Raw genomic sequence first — 22,758 nt, forward strand, 5'->3', positions numbered from 1 at the left:
CTTATCCCACCCTGTGGGTGGTCTTTGCTGGCAGTGGTCACTTGCAGGTCAATAAGGGAGTGTCTCCAGAATTGCAGTCCTTGAAGCCATTTAAGTCTGATCATCTGAGATTTGGAGCCTGAATCGGAAGGGTGCTTGGCTGTGTTCTGAGCTCCTGGGGTGGGGCAGGTCTCCAGGGTTGGATTAACACAGAGACACGTGTCCATTGCCTCAGCCTCTGGTCACATGAGAACACTGAGCTTCCAGCCCGTGCTAGGAAAAAGTGTCTCATGCTGTGCTGCTGCGGAATGCCTGCCCTTGACAAAGTGAATGTGACCCACACAGAGGGGCCCAGAGAGTCTATAAGGGGTCACACTATGAGCCCTCTGTGTGGTGTGGACACAGAGAAGCACTTGAAGAGACCTAAACATGGCAGTAACATGAGGAGTGAGGTTACACCTTGGTGTGTCCTAACAGAGATGTGTCAAGCCAACAGGGAACACTGATGGGTCTCAGCCCTGAGCAGGAAGCCTTTTCCAGGGCAAGAAGTCTTTGGACCACATGAGAAAGTAAGTGGTAAGGAGGGCTTGTGAAAAAGGGCATCTGTGTGTGTCTGCAAGAGTTGGGAGAAGACGTGGTCTTACAGGTAAAATGACACATGCCAGGGCCCTTGCAGCTTGACTTACCAGAAACTGGTCCTGCAGTAGATCACACAACACATTTCAAAGCAGAGTCTTCCCCAAGCTCAACTTGCTTAGATCTTTGAAAGAAAAAAAACCATAAAAATCTGTGAAGATGAAATTAAGCACCATAATAATATTTCACAGCAGGTGGGTACACATCCCTAATTAAATGAAAATGAGGTCTTTTCTAATGTGACTTTGAAATAATGACAGAACTCATAATTTCCTTTGGTGAATTCAGTCAAGGTAGTTCTTCTGCCTAAGGGTATGCTCCCACCAGGAACTCTCAATTTATCTGAAATTACTATCTGAGGGGGGCTGTGTGATTGCAGGACGAAGTTCATCAGAGTAACAAGAGGAAAGAAGATTGTAAACTGGAAAGATAAAGAAGCTCTAGGAAGCCTCTCCATTCCATTCTGCACAGAGCATTCAGGGGGTTTGGATCGCATGAATGAATCTCTGCCAACATACGATGTACGATCCTGCAATGTCAAACCTTACTTAATACAGCAGAGTGCCAGGAATCTTTGAACTATAAGCTCCTGTCATGGGATTTAGGCAGCTTGTGCTGAAATCAGGAACATCAGATTAGAAGCAGCCACAGGCTCCCCAGAGTGTCCCAGTGTGTACAGCAGCAGGTGTGAACCCGGGAGAGGCCAAGGACTCTGGCCTTCCACAAATGTGGGCGTTAAGACCGCTTGAGCCTCTTAATCTGCATTCTCCAGAGACAAGATCAGATGAGAAGGAAAGAATGACTTGGGCCTCTGCTGTTATCTAATGATAACAGCACTCACAAGAAGGAGAGGAGATCCAGATTGCATTTGTTCTCTAGCATGTGCTTTGCTCTTGCTTGTGAAATTGGAGCAGGGCTAAGAGAACCCAGGCCTCTTTCCAAGGGGCGCAGTGGTGTTTGGTCAGTAGAGAAACTTTTTCCCTGGGCCAACAAATGCTTCATTTCTCTTTCTGAAGTAGAAGCACTTCAATATTTTGGCTGGAAGTACCTTCCTGCAGAACATCTTATGCCTGGCACTGGAAGTTGCTATGAAGCAGAAAGGATACAGGTTTTGGTCTCTGTGACATAAAAAGGAATTGTACATAACTCTCCCACTCCTTGGCTAAGAATTCTTCCATAAAGATGCAGGTTTCCATGGACTGAGTATAAGGTGTCCCAGAGCCTCCAGTGGGAAGCTCAGCCCCATGGTGAGAGGCAATCCTTGTGAGCAAGAGCTGCTGTGGTCTGGGGAAGAGGAGCTAAAATCCCTGCCATCCCAGCCCATACTGAAGGGAAACCTTGCCTCCAGCAGACGTTCCAGTCCCTCAGGGTCTGATGTGTGAAGCCACAAGATACCGCCAGCCCAAGCCAGCTCTGAGCACAGTTGGTGCTGGGCAGACAACATGGCATCAGGCTAAGGGGAAACCCAAAACAAGGTTAGCAGTTTTGGCCGTGTGGTTCGGCTCTAAGCCAAGCGTCTCACAGGGCTGTGACTTGGTCCAGCTCCCCCAAGAACCCCAGGGAGAGACAGGCAGTGAGCCCAACCCTCCTGACTCATGATCCTGCTCCACAGCGCCTGCCTTGAGCTGGCCTCTCTTTCAAGGAATGGGAAAGGAGGAAAAACAATTAAACAACCCACCTCCTTCCTATTGCATTGGTTGTGAGGGCGTTCCAAAAAAGAGTAAAAATAACCTTTCCCACCTCAGGCTGTGTCACACTGAGTGGCAGCACGGGGACAGCCTGTGCCGGGGGTGTAGCGCCAGCCATGGCCCAGCGGCTCAGTAATGACGGCACACCGGGGACAGGGACGGGTGGGGTGCCGGCACTGTGAGGCAGCGGCGTGCCTTGCCGGGTCACCACTGCTACAAGAGCTCCGTTGCTAGAGAAAACAAAAGAGCAGTTTCCATGTCCCTACGGGCACTGGCAGCCGCCAGGAGGGCTTTGCTGCTGAGCATTGGCCCAGGAAAGCCCCGCACTGCCCTCGCTGTCTGCGAGACTGCAGACCCCTGCTGTGGCACGGAACATCAGGCATGGCCAGGTGTCCTAGTGTCCTACCCGGTCTCAACCCCCTCCCGCCCTCCCTCGGTGTACCAGTTTTGCAGGTTGGTAGTGATGCCCACAGGGCCATGGGAGGGGGTGTGTTTATTTTCAGAGCCTCTCCCCCAACCACAGGTTTGGGAATGAAATTTCCAAATGTCATTGTCCCATGGCCCAAAATGTGACCCAAGTATTTTAACCGCCACACTGTGCCAGCAGCCACCTCCAGCATGCTGAGCTTTGACAAGTAGTTGGACACAATCAGGACCTGACCACCAAGGTGACAAGTAGGAACAGTTTCTTGGCTGCACAACAGACATCGGCCAAGTCATGGCATCATAGCCCAGCTCCTCACAGTTAAAGAAACCAAACCCACCCAAACCCCAAAGCAGCTCTCCTGGGGAGAGCTACTAGTCTGCCAGTGAATAAAGTTATTTCTTCTGAGTGCATGGAGAAGAGAGCACCTTGTCTTTGGGGCCATGAAGTGCATTACTCAACTCTTATGAATAGAGGCCCTTTATTTCCAAATTGCTGGGTACTTGCCTCTACTGAAGCTCAGCTTTGGCAATGCCCTTCAACTCCGTTGTAGAACAGCTGGCTTGACAAGCGTTTGGAGCAGATTTAAAAATACCGTTGTCAAAGCAGAGCCCGCTGCATCTGTTTGTGCAAACATGCAGTCAGGGTTGGCCTTTTTGGCACAGCCCGGCACGGCCCTGCCCCGGCAGCCAGCAGGGAGCAAACAAACCCAGCCTTTGCTCAGGCAGATGGTCAGATGCCCAACAGGCTCTGTGTGCCTGGGACAAGCGGGAGCCTGCAAGGAACAGGGCTCTCCAAATCCCGTGGGGGAAGTGGAGAAAGGCATCTCCTCCCCATTTTAAAGCTGGGTGTGGGAGAAAATTTATATTCACAGACGAACTTGCCTTGTGCCCCAAGGAACATCAAGGGCAGAGCCACAATTAGCTCATAGCACAGAGCAGGTTCTTGCTGTGGGCTGACAGGCTTCCTGTCAAAGGCTCAAAGGAAAGTGACACTGGGGACTAGCAGGCAAGTAGGCAGGATGTCCCAGGGGACAACAGGCATTGCACAGAGAGGAGAGACATATGTTCATTCCAACGAAAGACCCAGCTCTCCTGTTAATACATACCACTTCTAGCCATGCAGTTAAGCTCCTGCTTCCTGCTGGCTTTTGTTTTCTCTAGCTAAATCTGTCTTGCCCCACAATAGGAATGAAAGACTAAGTGAAGGTGAATGCATCGGCATTCACACTATCTTACATACGTCTTTCAGGTAGTTCTGAAATAACACTGGGGAGGAGGAGGAAATGTCTGTGCTGGCATTTGTGTGACATGTCCCTAAGGCCTGGCTCTAGCTGAAGTTATTGTTCAAGTATTTCATGGTTTCCCCACATTTCTTCAACCCCTTGTTTTTCCTCCAAGTTAGAAATTTAGCTGCCCTGGAGGAAAATTTACTGGCAAAGCAGTGAGGTGACCTCACTGGAGCCAAAGTACAGATAGTTGAGCAATGAGCATGAAGAAGGACGAAAAAGTCAGGCTTAGTTGTTAGTATACCTGTCTTGTGTGGAATATTTTGAAACCGAAACAGACCCCATCCCTCCAACAATGGTCCTGTAGCTACAGAAGCCACCCAGTCCTGAGACAAAGCTTGGCTGCCTGGGAAATCAAGGTGGGAAATTTCCTGTACAAAGAGCTGATACTTGGGGTGCAGAAGATAAATGTCACACTGCAAAATACCCCAGGGAAAAAGCCATGCTCAGCATTTTCCTCTGCATGTCTGTTCCCAGTCCAAGCATGGTGAAGCCTGTGCTGCTGCATGTCAAGCAAGAAGGCCCTTTACCTACACAGCAGATAATGCCAGCCATGATTTTTCTTCTTCCCATTTACGAGCTTTGAGCTGCCTTGTATGTTCTGACATTTACAATGAGCGTCAGCACGCCTTTGTCTTGTTCTGTCCGCAGCAGCAGGACTCTCTGGGTACTGGTCACAATCACAGAATCATGGAGTGGTTGGGGTTGGAAAGGACCTCTGGAGACCACCTTGTCCAATGCCTCTGCTAAAGCAGAAAAAGGTTGCAGAGGATTGCACCAAGGTGAGTTTTGAGTGTCTCCAGGGAAGCAGACTCCACAGCCTATCCGGGCAGTCTGTTCCAGTGCTCTGTCACCCTCGCGACAGAGAATTTTCCCCTCACAGTCAGACGGAATGTACCCGTTGCTCCATGTTCCTGTCACTGGGATACACTGGAAAGAGTGTGGCCTCACGATCTTTACATACCCAGCCCTAAGACATTTGTTGCACTAATATAAGATATGTAAATAATACAATATGAATTTTAAATTGGCAGACGAGAGCTGGAGCGGCTCCTGGGCCGGAGCCCGGTACACCGCGAGTCCCGGCATCCCGGTGGAGCCCGGCACTCCCTGGGTCCCGCCCCCCGGGCTGCTTCGCCAGGCATTTCCCTGCCAAGAGCGCCGTCTCCCGGCCTTTGCCGGCGGGAGCGGCCGAGCTGGGGAATTTAATTTAGTTTATTACCAATCAAATCTGACCAGGTTAATGAGAAATAAGCACATCTTAGAACAACTTCCCCTTACTCCTCTTTTCTTCCTGGGCTCAACTTCACTCCCAAATTGTTTACCTTCTCCCCTCTAGCGGCAGAGGGAGAAAAGGAATGGGAACTGTGGTCACCACACTTTTGTCTCTGATGCTCCTTCCTCCTCAGGGAGGGGACTCCTCACACTTTTCCCCTATTCCGCCGTGGGGTCCTTCCCACGGGCGACAGTCCTCCGTGGACTTCAACATGCATCCTTCCCTCGGGCTGCAGCTCTTCGTGAACTGCTCCCTTGTGGGTCCCAAGTCCTGCCAGCAAACCTGCTCCGGGGGCGCTCCTCTCTCCACTGACTTCCCACAGACGCTGCCAGGAGCCTGCTCCAGCACAGGCTTCCCACGGGGTCACAGCCTCCTTTGGCATTCACCTGCTCCAGCGTGGAGTTCTCCACGGGTCGCAGGGGGATACGTGCTCCTCTATGGACCTCCCTGGATTCAGGGACACAGCCGCCTCCCCATGGTCTGCACCAGGAGCTGCCGGGGAATCTCTGCTGCAGTGCCCGGAGCAGCTCCTGCCCCTCCTTCCCCACTGACCTTGGTGTCTGCAGAGTTGTTCCTCTCACGTATTCTCACTCCTCTCCGACTGCAATGGTGCAGCTTTTCCTCACTTCTTAAATCTACTATCCCACTGGCACCATAGTGGTGGCTGCTGGGCTTGGCCCTGGCCAGAGGTTTGTCCAACCTGGAGCTGGCTGGCATTGGATCTGTCAGATATGGGCAAAACTTCTGGAAGCATCTCACAGAACCAATCCAGAAGCCACCCATTACCAAAACCTTGCCTCTCAAGCCCAATACAACAGTAACCCAGATCTATTTGAAATCAGCACATACCATCAGCTTTCTTTGCTTTCCTAATCTCCAAGCAATGTCACTTACTGGATCCAGCAAATTAAAGCCAGGTATTTGGACTCTGGCTTGCAGGCACAATGGTTGAAACAAAAAAAAACTATTTAGAGGACTACAAAGATTTTCAGAGTAGTCCCCACACTAAACATGGCTCTGAGAAGCCTGTCCCTTTGCCAGCCTGGCTGTGTCCCACTAACTGCTCACTATGGTCTACGATGACATTTCAGTTCAAGGGCACTTCTGAAATTCATCTCCCATTAGTCCCCACTTACTGTAGTGGCTCTATGACATGAGCCAGTCTTGGAGGGCACTGAGTGGATTTCTTTCAGCTTAACAGGAAGACTAACTGTAGGAATAGCCACAATGCACTCCACTGGCTATCAGACCCTCAGTCCAAATGCCTGGGCTGGAAGCAGGTGGATGTGAAACCTCTGGTAAGCCAGAGCCCCAGCATCACCCACTTGATTCTCCAGCCTCACTGCCCTACAGCTGCACCGCTCTTGGCCCCATCACCGACCACAGATCCTGCTCTGCTCTGCAGTCACTGGGAACTGGGGCACCTGGAGATATCCACACAGCCAGCCCAGGGCAGCAAGGCGGAAGGTGAGGCAGGGACCAGTTTTACTGTTGGATGGTCAAAGCTTCATCTACATCGATCCTCTCCAACCAAGGAACAGGCTGTGAAGGTGGCAGCTTGCAGTGCTCCCTGATGCAGTTCCCACACTCCTGAGGAAGAGGAAATTAATCCTCATGGGCTGAGGAAGAGGATCCCAGCCCTTTCTCAGGGCTGGCAGGAGGCACGGTCTCATGTTGAGACAAATTCTTCAGGCAGAGCAGAGAGAGTTGATGTTACAGCTCAGCAAACAGTATCTGGCCTGTAACGAGTGTGACCATTCCAAAGCACTATGTAATGTTCCTAATAACCCAAAGCACTTAAAAATACACTTTAGTACTTACTGTCAGATTAATTTATTAGCAGGAAGCATGTTTTGCTGTAAGGCAGACAATTAACAGAGAATTTCTGTAATTCTCAGTAAGGAGGCCAAATTATTACTGACAGTTAATACCTGCAATTAAAATGATTGTTCTGAAATGAATGAGTCTCAAAATGCATATGGAAATTTCATACAGTGTATAAAATATATAACTTTTACATTTCTTGAGTAAATACTTCACAGTTTTTACGTAAGAAACAAACATCTTAGAGTTGATTGGCAAAACAAGCACTGCAGAAGATGTCCAGTATTCTGTGGGTCTCCCTGGTAAGCAGACAAGTAGAGCAGCACCTACCAAGTCCATAGGTTGAGAGAGGAACCCCACTTGCATTTCTCTTGTTGGCTAAGATAAAGTCCCTACTTCATAATTCCAGTAAAAATTAAAGTAGGATTATAGTGACAATCAGAGCCTACAGAAATTTCTGAGCCTCTGAAAGAATCTGTAGAGTATAGTAAGACAGAAACAAAGCCAGGTTTCCAAGCTTCAGCCTTGCAAGGGATTCTAAGTTTCATAGAGAGTTTTGTAAAAAGTCTTCTTTTTAAAAAAAGTAATTAAAAATAAAGGTAGAATCCTAAGTCCTCCTGAAGCAGAGATTACCACCAGCATTCACTGCAGTGTAGCTATTCCACATGTGTGATATTTGACTTAATTTACTTCTCTATGTACCCAGGCCACCTATGATGTTTAAGGGACTTTTCAGTTTCAGCTGTTCCTATGAACATACATACAGATTTTATTGATTTTGATACCACCAAACCGATCACTATAAAACTTGAAGAGGCCTTAAATCTGGCTCTGTTTTCCTCCTTGCTTCTACTTCAAGTAAATGAGCATTGCCAATGGATTACGGAAACAAGAAGGTTTCAGTGGGTGGACTACAGCAGACTTTTTATTCTGATTTGGACAGTGTCCACTATCCAGTCACAGCCCGGCTACCCAGTTCCAAGCTTCCCCAAAACATAAAAGAAACCAAAAGAACCTACAGATGCATCTTAAGACATGATTCCCCTTCCAGGACTTTAAGAAGGGCAGCAAAGACAAGACGCATGAAAGAACTGGGAAAAGGCTGTTTACATATCCTACCAGCAAGAGCAGAAAAAGATTTCAGGTATTTGCACTGGAGAGCTCAGCAGGAGTGAACAGAAAGTCTTAGGACATCTGCTAAAACAAATGGTTTGAGGTCAGATTCAAAGCAGGAAACAGATGGGAATCAAAATATTCTGGGTACAACTCTTTCTTCTGGTTATGTATTACTTGCTCTCTCAAACTAGCAACAACACCAGACTGCAGTATCAGTGGCTGTTTCAGTGTCACCCTTGTAGTGTAGTCATGCAAGACATGGGCACCTGAAAAGATCTGGGCTATTCCACTGGTACAGATCATCCTGTCTAAGAAACAACAGGACACTGGTGATTATTAGCTTCTGTAGTCCTAGGAGTCTGTCCGTGAAGATTAACAAAACCTTAACACTAGCAATCTTCACAGGAACGTAGGTGCCAGTGAGATGCATACAGACAAATGCTTTTATGCCTTCCTCCAGAAGCTGAGGAAAAGCAAAGCTAATCTTTGTCTTCATTAATTCAGATGGACTGCATGTGAGGAAGCACAGAGAGCAGCAAGGCAAGTACCACAAAACAAAACAGCTCTGCTGCTATGGTAGGAAGAGTGTATGAGAGACAAGATTGGCATCCAAATCATTTAGCTAGCAATGACTGCTGTCCCAATGGTTTTGTGTCTAATGTACTGAGAAGCAGACTGAGAAGCAAAAGCCACTTTCAAGAGCAGACATAGTTGCTGGTGTTTATTTACCTATCATTTCCTAGAAGATTCCCTTGATTTTATTTGAAGACCTATGGCTTATTTCTGCCATTTGCTAGCCCAGAACTTATAAATCCATTCCCTCAATCCATACCCCAAGCAAATAAGACACCATTTTATTGTTACTCTGACCTACCACCAATGAACTTTCAGAATATTTTTTTTAATGTGTTAAAAATGATCAGCCACCCAGTTACTTTCACAGAAAATACAAGCAGCATTTTTTCGCCAGGAGCTTCTAAATTAAAAAGACCCTTCAGGTAATGCTGTAAAACATTAAAGACATCATAAATAAACTTATTCTAAAATTCACTTTCCAAACAATAAATAAAACTCTTCCTCATTTGAAAGTGCAAACAGGCTGCATTATAAAAAGTACGAAGCAAGACTGCAGGAAGGGCTTAATTATTCAGTAATGACCAAGACAGAGTTTCTTGCTTTGGTGCTGCTGGTCATCCAGTGATTTTGTTTTCTGGACCCCATCTAAAGAAAAAAACATGCATGGAGCATTAATACAACAGCAAGCATACCCTCATACTCAACATGGACAGGCATACTGGAATAACACTGGGGGTGGGGAATGGGGTGGAGATTGTCTTCTTCTCCTTACAGAGGAACATGCAATAATCATAGCTAAAAGGAACACACCAAGGAAAAAGAGGAACTTAAACCAGTTCAGTACTGAAGATGGAGGCACACCACATTAAAGAAAACTATGTTAGAGAAATGGGCCCTGTTAAAAGTTGTCAAACAAGCACCCCAGGATTAATCTTTCCCCAGCTGGGTCTAAAAACCGTTAAAAGAGAGAGGGACAAACAAGCCCTAACATTTTGCAGTGATCACTAATGCTATAAACACCACTCTGAGCCCTTCCCTCCCCCGCTTTCCCCTGACCATAAGGAAGTGGCTAACAAAAAACTTCTCCACTAATTTATCTCACTACATGTTAGAAATTTGCTTGGAGTACGTGGCTATTTGTGTGCCACAAAAACTACTGTCCGTCAGTCTTTTTTATGCTCTTAGCACAGTACTCAACGCATCTTTACACTGCATCTTCCTGCTCGAAGCACAAAAATTATTTAGCTGCCATGAAATATTATTTTCCATGTTGTTTTCCCCTTTGAATGAATAACATTTTAAGGATTGGTAGCTGACAGTAGACACCTATGGTGGTCTCCTTTGTAGCACAAAAAGGCTTCAAAGTAAGACTTATCTAAACTCTGTTTTGAAAAGATGACAGCTCCCTTGCTACAGGGGTGTGTGTCAAGATTTTGTGACCTTTATATTATACATGTGCATATACATACACAAATACAAAAGCACCAAAATGTTCTGCAGAACATATATAAATTACTTGAAGGAGTCCAGTCCAAATTTTCTTGAAAAGTAAGGGTACTGTTTTTAGAACACAATCTAAAAAGTCTTTCTAGAACAAAATTTAAAACATGATCAAGTAGTGTGAAACGATCTACGCACCAAACAGCATGTTGCTGATCTTCATAATAGCATTGCTAGATTTTGTAATGTGTGTCAATGCCAAGCACTTTGTTACAAGTTAGTTCACCGGTTACAGGTAGTTGTTACCTATTGCAGTTAGCTCATCTATTCAAAAACCTCAGAAAACTTTTCATAGCAAAATTTAACTCACTGAAATCAAGACTAATTAATTAAGACTAAACAATCCCAGAGGGAATCAGGTTGGTTTAAAATGTGATCTCACTTACTGATTTCAGTCATAAAATGAATTAATGAAAAAGTACTTACTTTCCCTGGCTGTAGGGTCATGGAATTCAAGTGCATTAGTGTGCAATGGACTTAGTTGCCACTGGTAAAAGAAGAAAATATTTACTACTTATTCCAGAAGACTGAATTAGGAGCAAAGTGAGACAGGAAAAGTGCCTCATAGGCCTTCACCGAGAGGCATGACATGGGGTGAACACACTTGCTTTGAGGACATATAACTATTATAGGCATGCAGACATTAACTTCCTCGAGAAGGGGGAATGAGGTTGCTCACACTGACAGTGCTGCAGTTTGTCATGCAGAGCACCCTGACTGCAGGTGCACTTGGCCACATTCAAAACCCACTGCAGCTCTTTTGGGAGCTGCTGGAAGGGCCAACAAAATCACACAGTGACCACCCAAATCAGCTGCCATGCTGTGACAGTGGAGGCTTGGAGACAACTTCACCATGTGAAGAGACCACCTCCAACAACAGTGAGTTAGAGGGAAATCCTCCATGTAAATAGAGAAAACAGAAGGGCTTGGCCCCACCCTCTGGCACATGGCACAGCACTGCTCCCCAGAACTGTGACAGCAACCTCTCAATTCCACTCACCTGACTAAACAGCACAGCACTTGTCTATGCTGGCTGCAGATGACTGCTCACTCTACTCTCCCAACAATGCTGCCCCCAGTTTTCAGAATACAGTACATTTAGACACTTACTGTAAATTTGCTTACACCCTCAAGTTCACCAAACTTCATATAGGATATGTCTGCTTTCTTTTTTCCAGCATCAACATCTCCTGCATAGATCTGCTTGATACCAGCTCCTTTAATTAAAGGGACACATTCATCACATGGACACTTTGTTACAAATATCATGCTTTTCTCATCTGGTTTTATTTCTCGACACCTACAAGAAGTCAGAAAACAGAATTTCAGAGTTTGTATCTTGGTACTTTTGAATTGTAACAAATTTGATACCTCAAAAGGCAAGAAAAGAAGTGTTATTTGCTCTCGGAAGAAACTTATTCCTAATCAAGTGCACAAGAACACAATGGAATCTGGTTTGGTTTAACTATCTGTGAACAACACCCATCCCATGTCTCCACACCTATTATTGTTGGAAGCTTCATCAGATGCCACACTTCCTCATTTTAGTTATAGCACAGTCTAGCAAGAAGCAGAGCCAGTGGCTTGTATCTGAAGCATAACTGAAGGAGCCAATATCCTTTAAAATCCAAGTTCATATAAAAAATCTGAAGAAACCCCAGGAGCTGGCTGTGTCTATACACATCCAACTTCTACATCGCAGGCATAAAAAAGACTCTGATTGCAATCCAGTTCATCACAGTGACATCACACATTGTCCTAGTTTGGGCTGGAATACAATTAATTTCGTCTCAGCAGCTGGTGCAGTACTGCTGTCTTTTGGATTTATTATGAGAATAATGCTGAAAACAGACTGATGTTTTAGTCGTTGCTAAGTAATGCTTACTCTTAATCAAGTGCTTTGATTCATATTCTGGCAGTGAGGAGCTGCACAAGAAGCAGGAAGGGTGACCCAAACAATATTCCATGCCAGAGAGTGTCACTCCCAGTATATTAACTGGGGGAGTTACCTAGGAGGGACGTTGATCAGAGTTTGGGGATGGGTTGTCAGTGGCTGGTGAACAACTGTGCTGTGCATTACTTGTTTTTACCTTGGGTTTTATCCTTATTATCATCTACTATTATTAATAAATTTTAATTTGTTTTAATTATTAAACTGTTCATATCTCAACCTACAAGTTTTACTTTTGATTCTTCTCCCCATTCCACTGGGGCAGGGGATGAGTGAGAGGCTGCCTGATGTGCTCCTTTCCCACTGGGCTTAAACCACAACATGCATTTGTCATGGAGCTGGTTCCAAACCATCTCATTCTTCTCTGTGGTAAAAATAAACCCATTACCTGAATGTCAGGGCGTTCTGCTCCGCGTGGATAATGTATCTGAACTTTCTGATTTCCCGATCTTTTTGCTTATCATCCATGTGTGGAAAATCAGCATATTCAGATCCAACAGGAAAGGCATTGTAACCACAGCCTACAAAATACATTGCTCCTGTTCCATCACAGCCTGTCTGCAACAGTAAACAAAGCACCAAATTTGGAGGTATTTTAACTGAGTTCTAAGTCAAAGTGCTGTGCAATGTATACTTTTGTATGATCAGACAGCTCAGCTCTTGCCAAATGCTCCATACATGCTTCATGTCTGTATGAAGCTTTTCCACTGAGCCCTGCAGGAGCTGCACAAGTCAAGTGTAACACCTCAGTTGCCTCAGCAGGCTTTTGAGGCTTTCCTTTTGGCAAGTAATACTGACAGCAGGGACAAGAACTCTGAAGGATTTAGTCCTTAACAATGTACATGATTAAATACAGCTGGAGCTCATCCCTGATGTGCCAGAAATGGTGTTTTGCCTGTCTTTTAACGTGACCAGTGGGCTGATAAGAGGCGACTGGTGATTGAAATAAGGAAAAGAAACAAAACAGCAACAAGCAGCTGATGACTGAAATGTTAAAAACGAATTAAGAGTATGCTGCAGCTCTGTGTGAAGAATGAGGCTTCCTGGGATTGGTAACATCCATAAGCAGAGATACAAAGAACAAAAACTTTGTTTGGATGGGAAAAGCACTGTAACAATATTAATAGAAAAATACCACTTTGATCCAAAAAGGAATGTGCTAAAGCCCATATAGCATTTCAACTGCAACAAGTATCCTCAGGAGACTGTCAGGCTATAATTGCACTGAGACCTCTCCTAAAAAGAGCTGCAAAGAGGGGCCATGCAGGGCACATAGTGCCTAATCAGCAGCTGTGGAAAACCTTGTAGCCAGGATACCTGGAATAACTGACAATGACTGGGGAAGCAGGCACACTGAAAATCCAGGCAGAGACACTTGTAGTTACTAAAATCATTTATACTTCCCCTTCATTTCAAAGCATAACAATGAACCAGTCATTAACTTAGTTACTAAAACTCTGTGTGTGTATGAAAACCAGAAGTGTATAAACTTTAAGGACAAAAAAAAGCTCAAAGCCAGTGTATGAGTTCTGAGTGCAAGAAAAAGTAACTTTTTCAATACTTACTGATTTTTCCTCTGCCCAAATAATAGCTCCAACTCCCGTTTTATGATCCTCTAAAATACATAACATTTTAGGAGTAAATAACAAATAAAGCACTTTTGAGTTACCTATACATTAACATATGACATCCTAGACTAACGGATAACATTTATTGTAAATTTGTGAATAGGAGGAAAGATTAAGAGCTTGGAAATCATATGAGTTTACTTTAAAAGCTGTGTGTGCTCTTACTGCAAGGCAGTCATTCTAAGATTTTCCTCTGTACATTTGTTCACAAATGAAATGAAGCAACCAACACATAGATAAGAATGTGTACCAAGAATATGTGTGGACAGGTTCACTAATGTGAGACAGCAAACTGATAGAAACCTTCTTGTTTATTACTTAATTAAATTACTTAATTTCTGCCATTCTTTAAGTTTATGGTTCTGTGGTCTGAAGTCCTATCAAAATTAGTTCTATTTTATACCCAGTTCAGAGATGAAATATTAATAACTGGATTTGGGGGTGTATTTCATCACCACCATAGGAAAACTGGTACAGAGCTTTCCTTATTTGACTTGGATGCTTTGTATGGCACTTGAAAATCTTTCCCATCTACTAGCTACTGATGAGAATCTTGACCAGTTAAAACAGAGCATATCAAGGAGAAAAACATTTCAGGCTTCCATTGATTAATACTGCAGAACACACTGTTTCCATGAATCATTTCTATCATCCTTAGTATCACTACCATATGCAGTCACTCAAAGAGGGCCTTTCCTGCCAAAGATGTATTTTATCACAGCTGTCTTAATTTACTTTCTGCATATTTATTAGTCACTGATGAAGAGAAGATTATAAGGATTGATTAAACCAGCATAGAAAACATTGTACATTCTTGCTCCCTTTATATCCACCTATATAATAGTCTAAAACACCTAAATATGTGTGGGAGCTGCTATTTATTTTAATTTCATTACAGTACAATAAAAGTTGACTCAAAACCCAGGCCTGAGTCCAGGCTGAATACTACAGATAAACCTCAACTTTGCTGCCCCCAGAGTGAGTACTCAAGCTTGGTCATTCCATCTTCTTCTGTATAACAGCATCTGTACAAAGAACTTGTAACTGACTACATGAAACTTCTGAATTACATCTAAAAAATGTGATCTCTGCAATTTTTCGGAGACAGAATTGCTGAGGCTACCTGACTTAATAGGTTGGGTTTGGATGGGTGTGTTGGGGGATTAGTTTTGGTTTAAGCTTTATATATGTACTATTTGTTTGTTTACAACGGTTTTAAAAAAAGCAACTATCATATCTAGTAAAAAAAGCCCTTTCTGTGGAGTACCATCAAGTTAAAAGTTTTCATATTCTGTTCTCTGGAAGAACTTATCACTTTCCTGCATTGATATCCTGAGGAGAATAATGCAGCTAACAGAAGTCATCTCTGTCAAGAGAGAGTCAAAAACCATCTTTCTACCTCAGAAACCTGGACATAAAACTCCAGTATCTGTGCAAAGAAAACCCCCATCAGACATATAAGCACTTCGACTAATAACATTAGGACTAGGAGACTTAATAAAACTGTACTTAATGTCCTGCTGAAGGATATTATTTCACTGCTTTTTTCTGACGTGTACATAATCTGCTTGAAATATTGACATTTATTTGATAACAGAAGCATCTTGTGAGACCTCAGTAAAAAGAGCCTCAGAGCAGCTTGAAGAATTTAAATGTCACTCTGTTCTATTTTCAGTTGGGTGTTGGGCACATTTGCAGGGCAGGGTTTGCCAGCACTGTATGCAAAATACCTGCACTGATTTCCTCATGGAAAGCTTTCACACACAATACTGTGTGCCCCTGTGGAGTTTTTACTATTACCGCTGCACTCATTTCACACATGTAGGAATGGAATTGAGAATTCCTTGCTTGAGGAAGTGTTTGGGAGAGTAAGACTGAAATGAGGACCTGGCTCTATGCTGAGCCCCGGTAACACTCACCTGTGCGATAGGCGAGCAGCCTGGCCTGGATCATACAGTGCCTCGCCACCTCCTGGGGCAAACACTGCTCGTCTGCTTCCTTGGCTCCTTGGGATCCACTCCTGTAAAATCCAAAGCACCCAAAGACAGGGACACTGGCAGCCACTGACGCCAAAACCAAGACTAGATCTTTCATATTCTGCCTAAGGTTGCTGAAGTACGGGTTTTCACAGAGGTTCTCCAGTCCTATTGTCATCAGTATTTGCTTGTGCATTTCCTCACTTGAAATTAGAAATAAACTTTCATACTCTTTTATTCTCTCTTGCCTACACGCAGTATAAAAGTCGGTGTTACAGTCAGGCAGTGATTTTGCTATTTTCTGAATAAAATCAAACTTGGTGGAAGTTTCTTCAATGAACTGCACCATTTGGTACACTAAAGGCTGAAGCAACACACACACACGAGCACGACTGTTCGACTTCAATCTTTCCACTGCTTTGGCATCCAGCTTTGCATCCTCAGTACTCGCCGGGTTGGATACCTCGTTCTGCAAGCTGATTTCAGGATCTGCAGGCCAGTAAGAAATCCTGTTCACCCCGGCTGGAAGAGAAGACAATGCAGCAGAAGGAGCCATGCAAGTGTAGTGGAATATAAAGATTATATTCAACACACTATTGCCTAACCCTAGTTTTACTTCTTTAGGGCCCCAAGTCCTGCCTAATGGGTGTCTGGACAAGAAAAATGCTGGTAGATACAAGTATTAAGGGTTATCCAACTTGATAATCAGGCTACAGATAAAAAATTTGAGTTACCCAAGTTCTCAGATCTTTGTGATTGTCTAATTTTGCATCTTAAATCCAACAGATAAATTAGCAACACACAAAAGGAAGTTAGCACTGATAGACATTGCTGCTGAGATTAAAAAACAACATTTGCAGAAGGGCTGTACCAGCAGATCCCATTTTTGGAAGTGAATGATCTAGTTTGTCTTCATCTCTCATGGGAAAAAGAAACCCTTAAGTACTCCCTATGATTTCTGCATAAAACCCCACTCTCCTCTGGCGTCAATGATAAGCAATGGGAAAGCAAGGAAAAATACATCCATCTAAGCCTAGTCACCAGGCTTAGGGCTGCTCTGGCAGAGTGCAAAAGGACCATCAGAACCTCAGCAGTGCATCCCAGCCCAGTAATAATGGTTGCACATCACAGAGAAACACGGGCTTGGCAGCAAACCCCAGTCTCTTGACCATCAGCTCCAGGAAATGTACATTCACCCTTATGGAAAACACCAATGCAGGCTACACAAATCAGGGATTGGCATTCACAAGTGGGACAGTCCAAAGAGAAAACAGGCTTTCTGTTTTCAATCACAAGTGTAACATTTACTCCTATTCTACTATGGTCATTGCTTACCATTTACAATCATTTTTAAGCAAGTTGAACATGGTTTTCTGGAAAAATAAAGATCACAGTTTTTAAGTCTTGATCCATGTTTAATGAGTGCAATCTGGCCAGCATGCAAGTCTGTACTGGAGCAATGAAGACCAATAATCTTCATATTTTTCACCACAACTAGACCACTCTTCTTCACCTACAGAAAAAGGCATTATTATTATTTTACTTTTTTTCAACATTGAGCCCATAAAGACGTTACAGCTCTTCCTTGGATGACAGTAACCAACCAGCAGCAAAGTATAGAGCTCTTCAGTACAAATGAATCATTAAACAATCTGCACTTTCTTAAGCATTTTCTTTTGGTTGTTTTGTTTTCACATGTGCCTGTTAATATCAGGGCACCGCATCTCTGTCAAACTCCAAAGAGGGACTTGTCACAAATTCCTGATTTTTTCTGGTCACTGCTTTGCCCATAACAATATCCAGAAGCAGGACAGAATATTCTGTCAGTTATAGCTGAAACCTTCTCTAAATCAGCCAGCATCTGGAATGCTCGTGAATTTAATTTCTGTTTAAAGCTTGACCACCCTGAGAGCCAACAGCTTCTCTAGCTTTATTTCTGTCTCTTCATTCATGTAATGAGTCCTGGTTCTAAAGAATCTTCCATGGAAGAAGTCTGCACACCGCAGATGAGAGCTAATACATCTGGATTCCCATGTATTGTGAGAAAACTGGATACAAGCTAGTTTGATGAAGCTGGTGAAACAGATCTCATTATGCAATTCAGCTGCTACTGAAGACTGTTGCCTTTGACCTGTAAATTGTACAACTGCTTTGTGGTTACAGAAATGAGACTTTACCAAAGCCCTACATACAAGCCAAGTGCCATTTCTAACTGAATTACTAAATTTCAAACTGCTTTTGAAGGCTGTAGGTACTGCTCATCTACCCCTTTCAGATCTAGCCTGGGACACACCCAGCTCTGAAAATGAGGCCTAATTGTCACTTGGATTATTTTCCTGTCTTTTCTTGCCTTGGCTGATACATGTGCTATGGATCTCAGCACATAAGTATGCTCTGCACAATGCAGTTAGCATTTAAAGACCCCGGTAACAACAAAAGGAAACAAAAGGAAACATCCTGTTCCAGGTCAGTCTGAAAATGCCTCTTGACTTTGAAGAGTAACTAGCTACTGTTTAGAAGACTCACCCTCAAGGGCAGTTTCTTTTCCTTGTAACTAAAGTACTTACCCGGAAGTTCTTGATCAGCAAACATTTCAAATACTTGTGTACACCTCCACTGTATAAGGGAACTCATCTATAGTCATGAACATTGTAACTCTAAAAGAGTCTCTCCACACCAGCAACCGCCTTGACTTTACACACGGGATAAACACCACACCTCCTTTGTCATGCTCTTTAAAACACCTGCCATTTTTTAGTGGTTGCTTCCCCTCTTGGGGTATATACCTTGCCTTTCAAAGTTTTTCAGAAATAGTATGCTATTCAGCCATTTTGCAATTTTTCTCCCACTACTGGATTTTTTTCTACTTCTAAGAAATATTTGAAAAAAGTTTATTATATTTGGTTAATTTTGTCTTTTTCACCTGGACTATGTCCCATCTAAAGAGCAGTTGGGTTAAATTCACTGAAGGAGCTCCTCAGAAAGACCAACTGACAATAAGCACAGACATTTTACCTGGGATTTTTTCTGCTGCTCAGCCGAGGGAAAGAGCTCCATCCAGAGGCTTAATAGAGTAAAAAGGTTGACCTTAGAAAGTCTTGGCATTTGACCTGTTATGAAGGAAAAAAAAAATTATTAGAGAATATTTACAAAGGAATTCCATATTGCTGAACATTATTTTTCAAGTCTTCTACACCACAGCTGCTACAGAAGCTGGTTCATCAATCCCTTCTGCTCTTCCAGCTGCTGCATCCACCCTATCCTTCTCAGGGCAGTCCTTGCCAACTCAAGATGCTCACACACATCTAGATGCAGAGATCTGATTTGTGCAACAAGAGCAACTGGTGAAACTTCCACTGAAATTCAGCGAGTTAGTTCGACTCAGAGGTGTAGGGCAGAAATCACAGCCCAGATCATCAGATCCCACACAACTCAGTGCACTCAAATGATCCACAGATGCTTACAGAAATCTGAGACAGCTTCTAATTCAGCTTCAGGCTCACCACGGAAGAGGGCAAAAACATCGAAGCACACATGTCATGATCCTACATAGATGCCCACAGCAAGAGTGGATGAGCCGTTGTGAAACCTTCCAGTTACATCAGTTCCGGAGATCCTGCTTCTGGATTCTTACAGTCTGCTTAGATTTTGGCTAGGCTTTTACAAAAATTTAAACCTTTTGCTCAGGCTATCACTTCTGACAAAATATCCAAATGCAAAAATCCCTTCTTGGAGCTCCACCTTGTGCTGTGCTTCTATTCAAAATCTGGGAATTGTCCTGTGAGGACCAGCACTCAGCATTGCTGAGTATCCCACAAAGGAAAAAGGAGGAAGTGCTGCTCAGCAAAGATTGCACTGTTCCAGATGTAAAGCTATCTTGCCTCACACTTGGCAAGAACTTAATTAAGTCTTTGAAATATCTCAAATCTCCATTTCAGGGGTGCTTACAGAGAGCTGTAATAAACACATACTCCTCTGCAGCTCTCACACATATAGTATTACTTCTGTTTTTATCTTTTCCCACAAATGTTACAATTTTTGCAAAGGAGGAAATGGCAGTGCCAAGAATGGAACAGAATAGAGAAAAATATTCTTTTTAAGTAGTTCCAGCAGCTTGGAAGGGATATAATCAGAAACTAAGATTATGTGGCTGGGGGAGAGGGTTAGTTTAATGGCATGTCTGTGAACCCAAACAATTAGGACAGCAGATAAACATATGCAATCCATGACTGAAACATCATTTGCAGACGATATTTTAGCAGCTTTTTTCACACATAAGTGTGGTTTGGGAAAGCAAATACAGGTCTGTTAGCAGCATAATCTGATGTCACATTGTCCATTGTTCCTCAGGGTGCCCAGCTCTGCTACCCCACTTGGCACAAGCACTGCAAGGGGCACCTGGTTAGCACAGTCAGACACATGTGCTAGAAATGTACATGGCAGCACACAGCAGCACACAGCAAGATTTGTTGTCACTTCTACTAAAAGCAAGCTGTAAAAGTAAGTCTACAAGCCACATCTAAGAAGCAGAATCTGTTTTGTTAAATGGGCATTTGAATTCATTCTCATTACAGCCTCTGTTCACTCCTATCATAGCACACACATCTACAGTTCCCAAATGGCAAGTTAAAACAAACAGTGCAATTTATACCAATGCACACACACACACACACACACCTTTGTGTTTTCTAAAATGGACAACAACTTGGCACACAGAGTAGACTTAAAACTGCATGCACCAGAAGAAAGTTTTAATTACTCTTTGTTTTCTTGCACCTAACCCGAATGTGATCTGTCAAACATGTGGGAAACAAACTGAAGAACACCCTGATATGGATTTATAATGAGAAGCAGGAAAATATAATGATATTATATTGAAGCAGGAAAATATAATGATAATATATAATGATATAATATAATATTTATAATGAGAAGAAGGAAAGACCTTTAGTTACAGTTATCATACCTGTGTCCTTGCATCTTCACTCACTTAGGTGGCTAAACACACCCTGAAGTTCAACAGGGTGAAGAGAAGGGTGATTAAAGTGAACTGGAAAAAAGGCAGAAGATGCCTTACAGAATTAAAAGCAGCTACAGGAGACTGGGGGAGCATAGGAATCAGGCTCTCTGCCACTGACAGCAAAGCCACATAAAAAAGGAGTGCTCTTTCCAGATGCACCAGGCCCACATCACACAAAGGTATGATTTTATTCCTCCTGCTTATGGGCCTTGCTTCAGTGAGGCGAGGAGTGCCCCAAGGAAAGTGTGCTATGAAGGCTGATGCCAAAAACCCTGCTGCACCTGGAGGCAAACAGGAGCAGGGCACAGCCTACCCACACATGGCTCAGATCCAGGATTATGTCTTGCTATAATGCAGGAGCTCCTAGTCCAAAGTCTGAAAGGCTTCTAACAAGTGCTTGACATCAAGGAGGAAGGCACCAGTGACATCACTCTGCTGCTTGGGAAAAGGAAACTAAGCTGCATTTTCAGACTTAAGCAATTCAAACCAGGATGAAACGAAACTCATACACCCACCAAGAGACCTGGCTGCCCTGCCATGGTGCTCAATCTGAGAACCATATACACATCACATCTGTATGCACACACCACTCCCTTGGGACTGCAGCAGTGGGACCTGTGGAATCTATCACCACCTGTTTTCTCCTGGGCACTCCCAGCCCCGTGGAAAGTTGCTCTCTGCCAAACCCATACCATGGGCCTGCTGTGGGTTAATAAGAACACCCCTCAGAAGGTGAGCGTTTTCCTGCACATTGCATTCTGTGCACATTAAATATACCTGGTATGGGGCTAGAGAAAGAAATCACTCCAGTGGGGTGGAAGGGGGGAGCAAAGTTCAAGCTTACGTCATCAAAAGGCCCTCATGGAGAAGGGCGCTGTCAAGCAGGGGAAGAGGAGGATGGAGGATATATATGTTTATTTTCAATATTTTTTTTTTATTTTATGTATAGATATATGTTTAAAGATGCTATACAGAAGTACAGATATACTTTATGTATATATACACACATTGTATACAGAGCATAAAATGCGTGTATATATAAAAAGTATCTATTTATACACTAGAGATATGCTACATATAGTTAACATTTTCTTATATGAGAGTATAGGTACACATAAGTACATATATATACTTTATAAATACACACACTTACATACAGGCATATATATACACATATGTATGTATATGTACATGTACACTCTGTGCACTGTGAGGGGCAGGAGCACTCCCTGAAGCATCACCGGCGGAGGGGGAAGGCGCGGGCTCTACGAACAGCCCCGGGAAGAGGCGGAAAGAGTCCCCTGAGGAGAGGACACACCGGGCGGGCCCTGGAAGGACCCGGCGGGCGAGGCGAGACCCGCGAGGGGCCGGTCAGCGCACACGCCCCTCACACCCGCCTGGCCCGGCCCGGCCCGCCCTCAGCGCCGCGGTTCCCCCACGGCGGGGCGGGCCCCGGCCCGCCCCCCCTCCCACCCCCGCAGCCCGGCTCACCGGCCATGCTGTCGGTCTGCGTGCTCGCCGCTCTCACCCGCGGCCCCGCCGCCGCCTCCTCCGCGCCGTGCATGGGTGCCGGTGCCCGGAGCGCCCCGCCGCCGGCCCCGCACCGCCCTCAGGGCGGCCCCGCCCCCACGGCCGCCCCGCCCCGCCCCGGAGCCTGTCGCACGGCAACGGTCGCTGACGGGCGGGCGCCTCGACCAATGGGAAGGGCGAAGGGCGCGGGGGGCGGGGCTCGGCGGGGCGGGGCGGTGGCTGCCCGTGGGATCCGCGCTCCGTAGCGGGAAGTTAACGGGGGACACGGGGTCACGGGCTGAGCGCGTTGGAAGCGATCCAGCGGCCGGCCGGTCAGCTCCTGGCTCTGCACAGGACCGGCCCCAAG

The 22,758-nt window shown here is 44.6% G+C and overlaps 1 protein-coding gene across 3 annotated transcripts; it reads right to left on the reverse strand.

The window, feature by feature from the left end:
* Nucleotides 1-686: 686 nt before the first annotated feature.
* On the reverse strand, nucleotides 687-22,521 carry CDADC1 (cytidine and dCMP deaminase domain containing 1). 3 transcript variants are annotated; one of them, XM_066313254.1, is made up of 9 exons: nucleotides 22,374-22,521; nucleotides 18,878-18,972; nucleotides 17,198-17,375; nucleotides 15,806-16,384; nucleotides 13,824-13,873; nucleotides 12,647-12,816; nucleotides 11,418-11,607; nucleotides 10,734-10,794; nucleotides 687-739 (listed from the first exon to the last, which is right to left on the reverse strand). In XM_066313254.1, exons 1-9 carry the CDS (start codon nucleotides 22,444-22,446, stop codon nucleotides 702-704), a joined length of 1,434 nt encoding a protein of 477 aa, XP_066169351.1. In that variant the 5' UTR covers nucleotides 22,447-22,521; the 3' UTR covers nucleotides 687-701. The 3 variants fall into 3 exon arrangements, with proteins under 3 accessions (XP_066169351.1, XP_066169350.1, XP_066169352.1); XM_066313253.1 differs by lacking the exon at nucleotides 687-739 and adding an exon at nucleotides 7,101-9,452; XM_066313255.1 differs by lacking the exons at nucleotides 687-739; nucleotides 10,734-10,794 and adding an exon at nucleotides 7,101-9,452.
* Between the last annotated feature and the right edge of the window lie 237 nt (nucleotides 22,522-22,758).

The sequence above is a fragment of the Sylvia atricapilla genome, chromosome 2 (assembly GCF_009819655.1).
Source record: "Sylvia atricapilla isolate bSylAtr1 chromosome 2, bSylAtr1.pri, whole genome shotgun sequence".
In the NCBI taxonomy this organism is placed as follows: Eukaryota; Metazoa; Chordata; class Aves; order Passeriformes; family Sylviidae; genus Sylvia; species Sylvia atricapilla.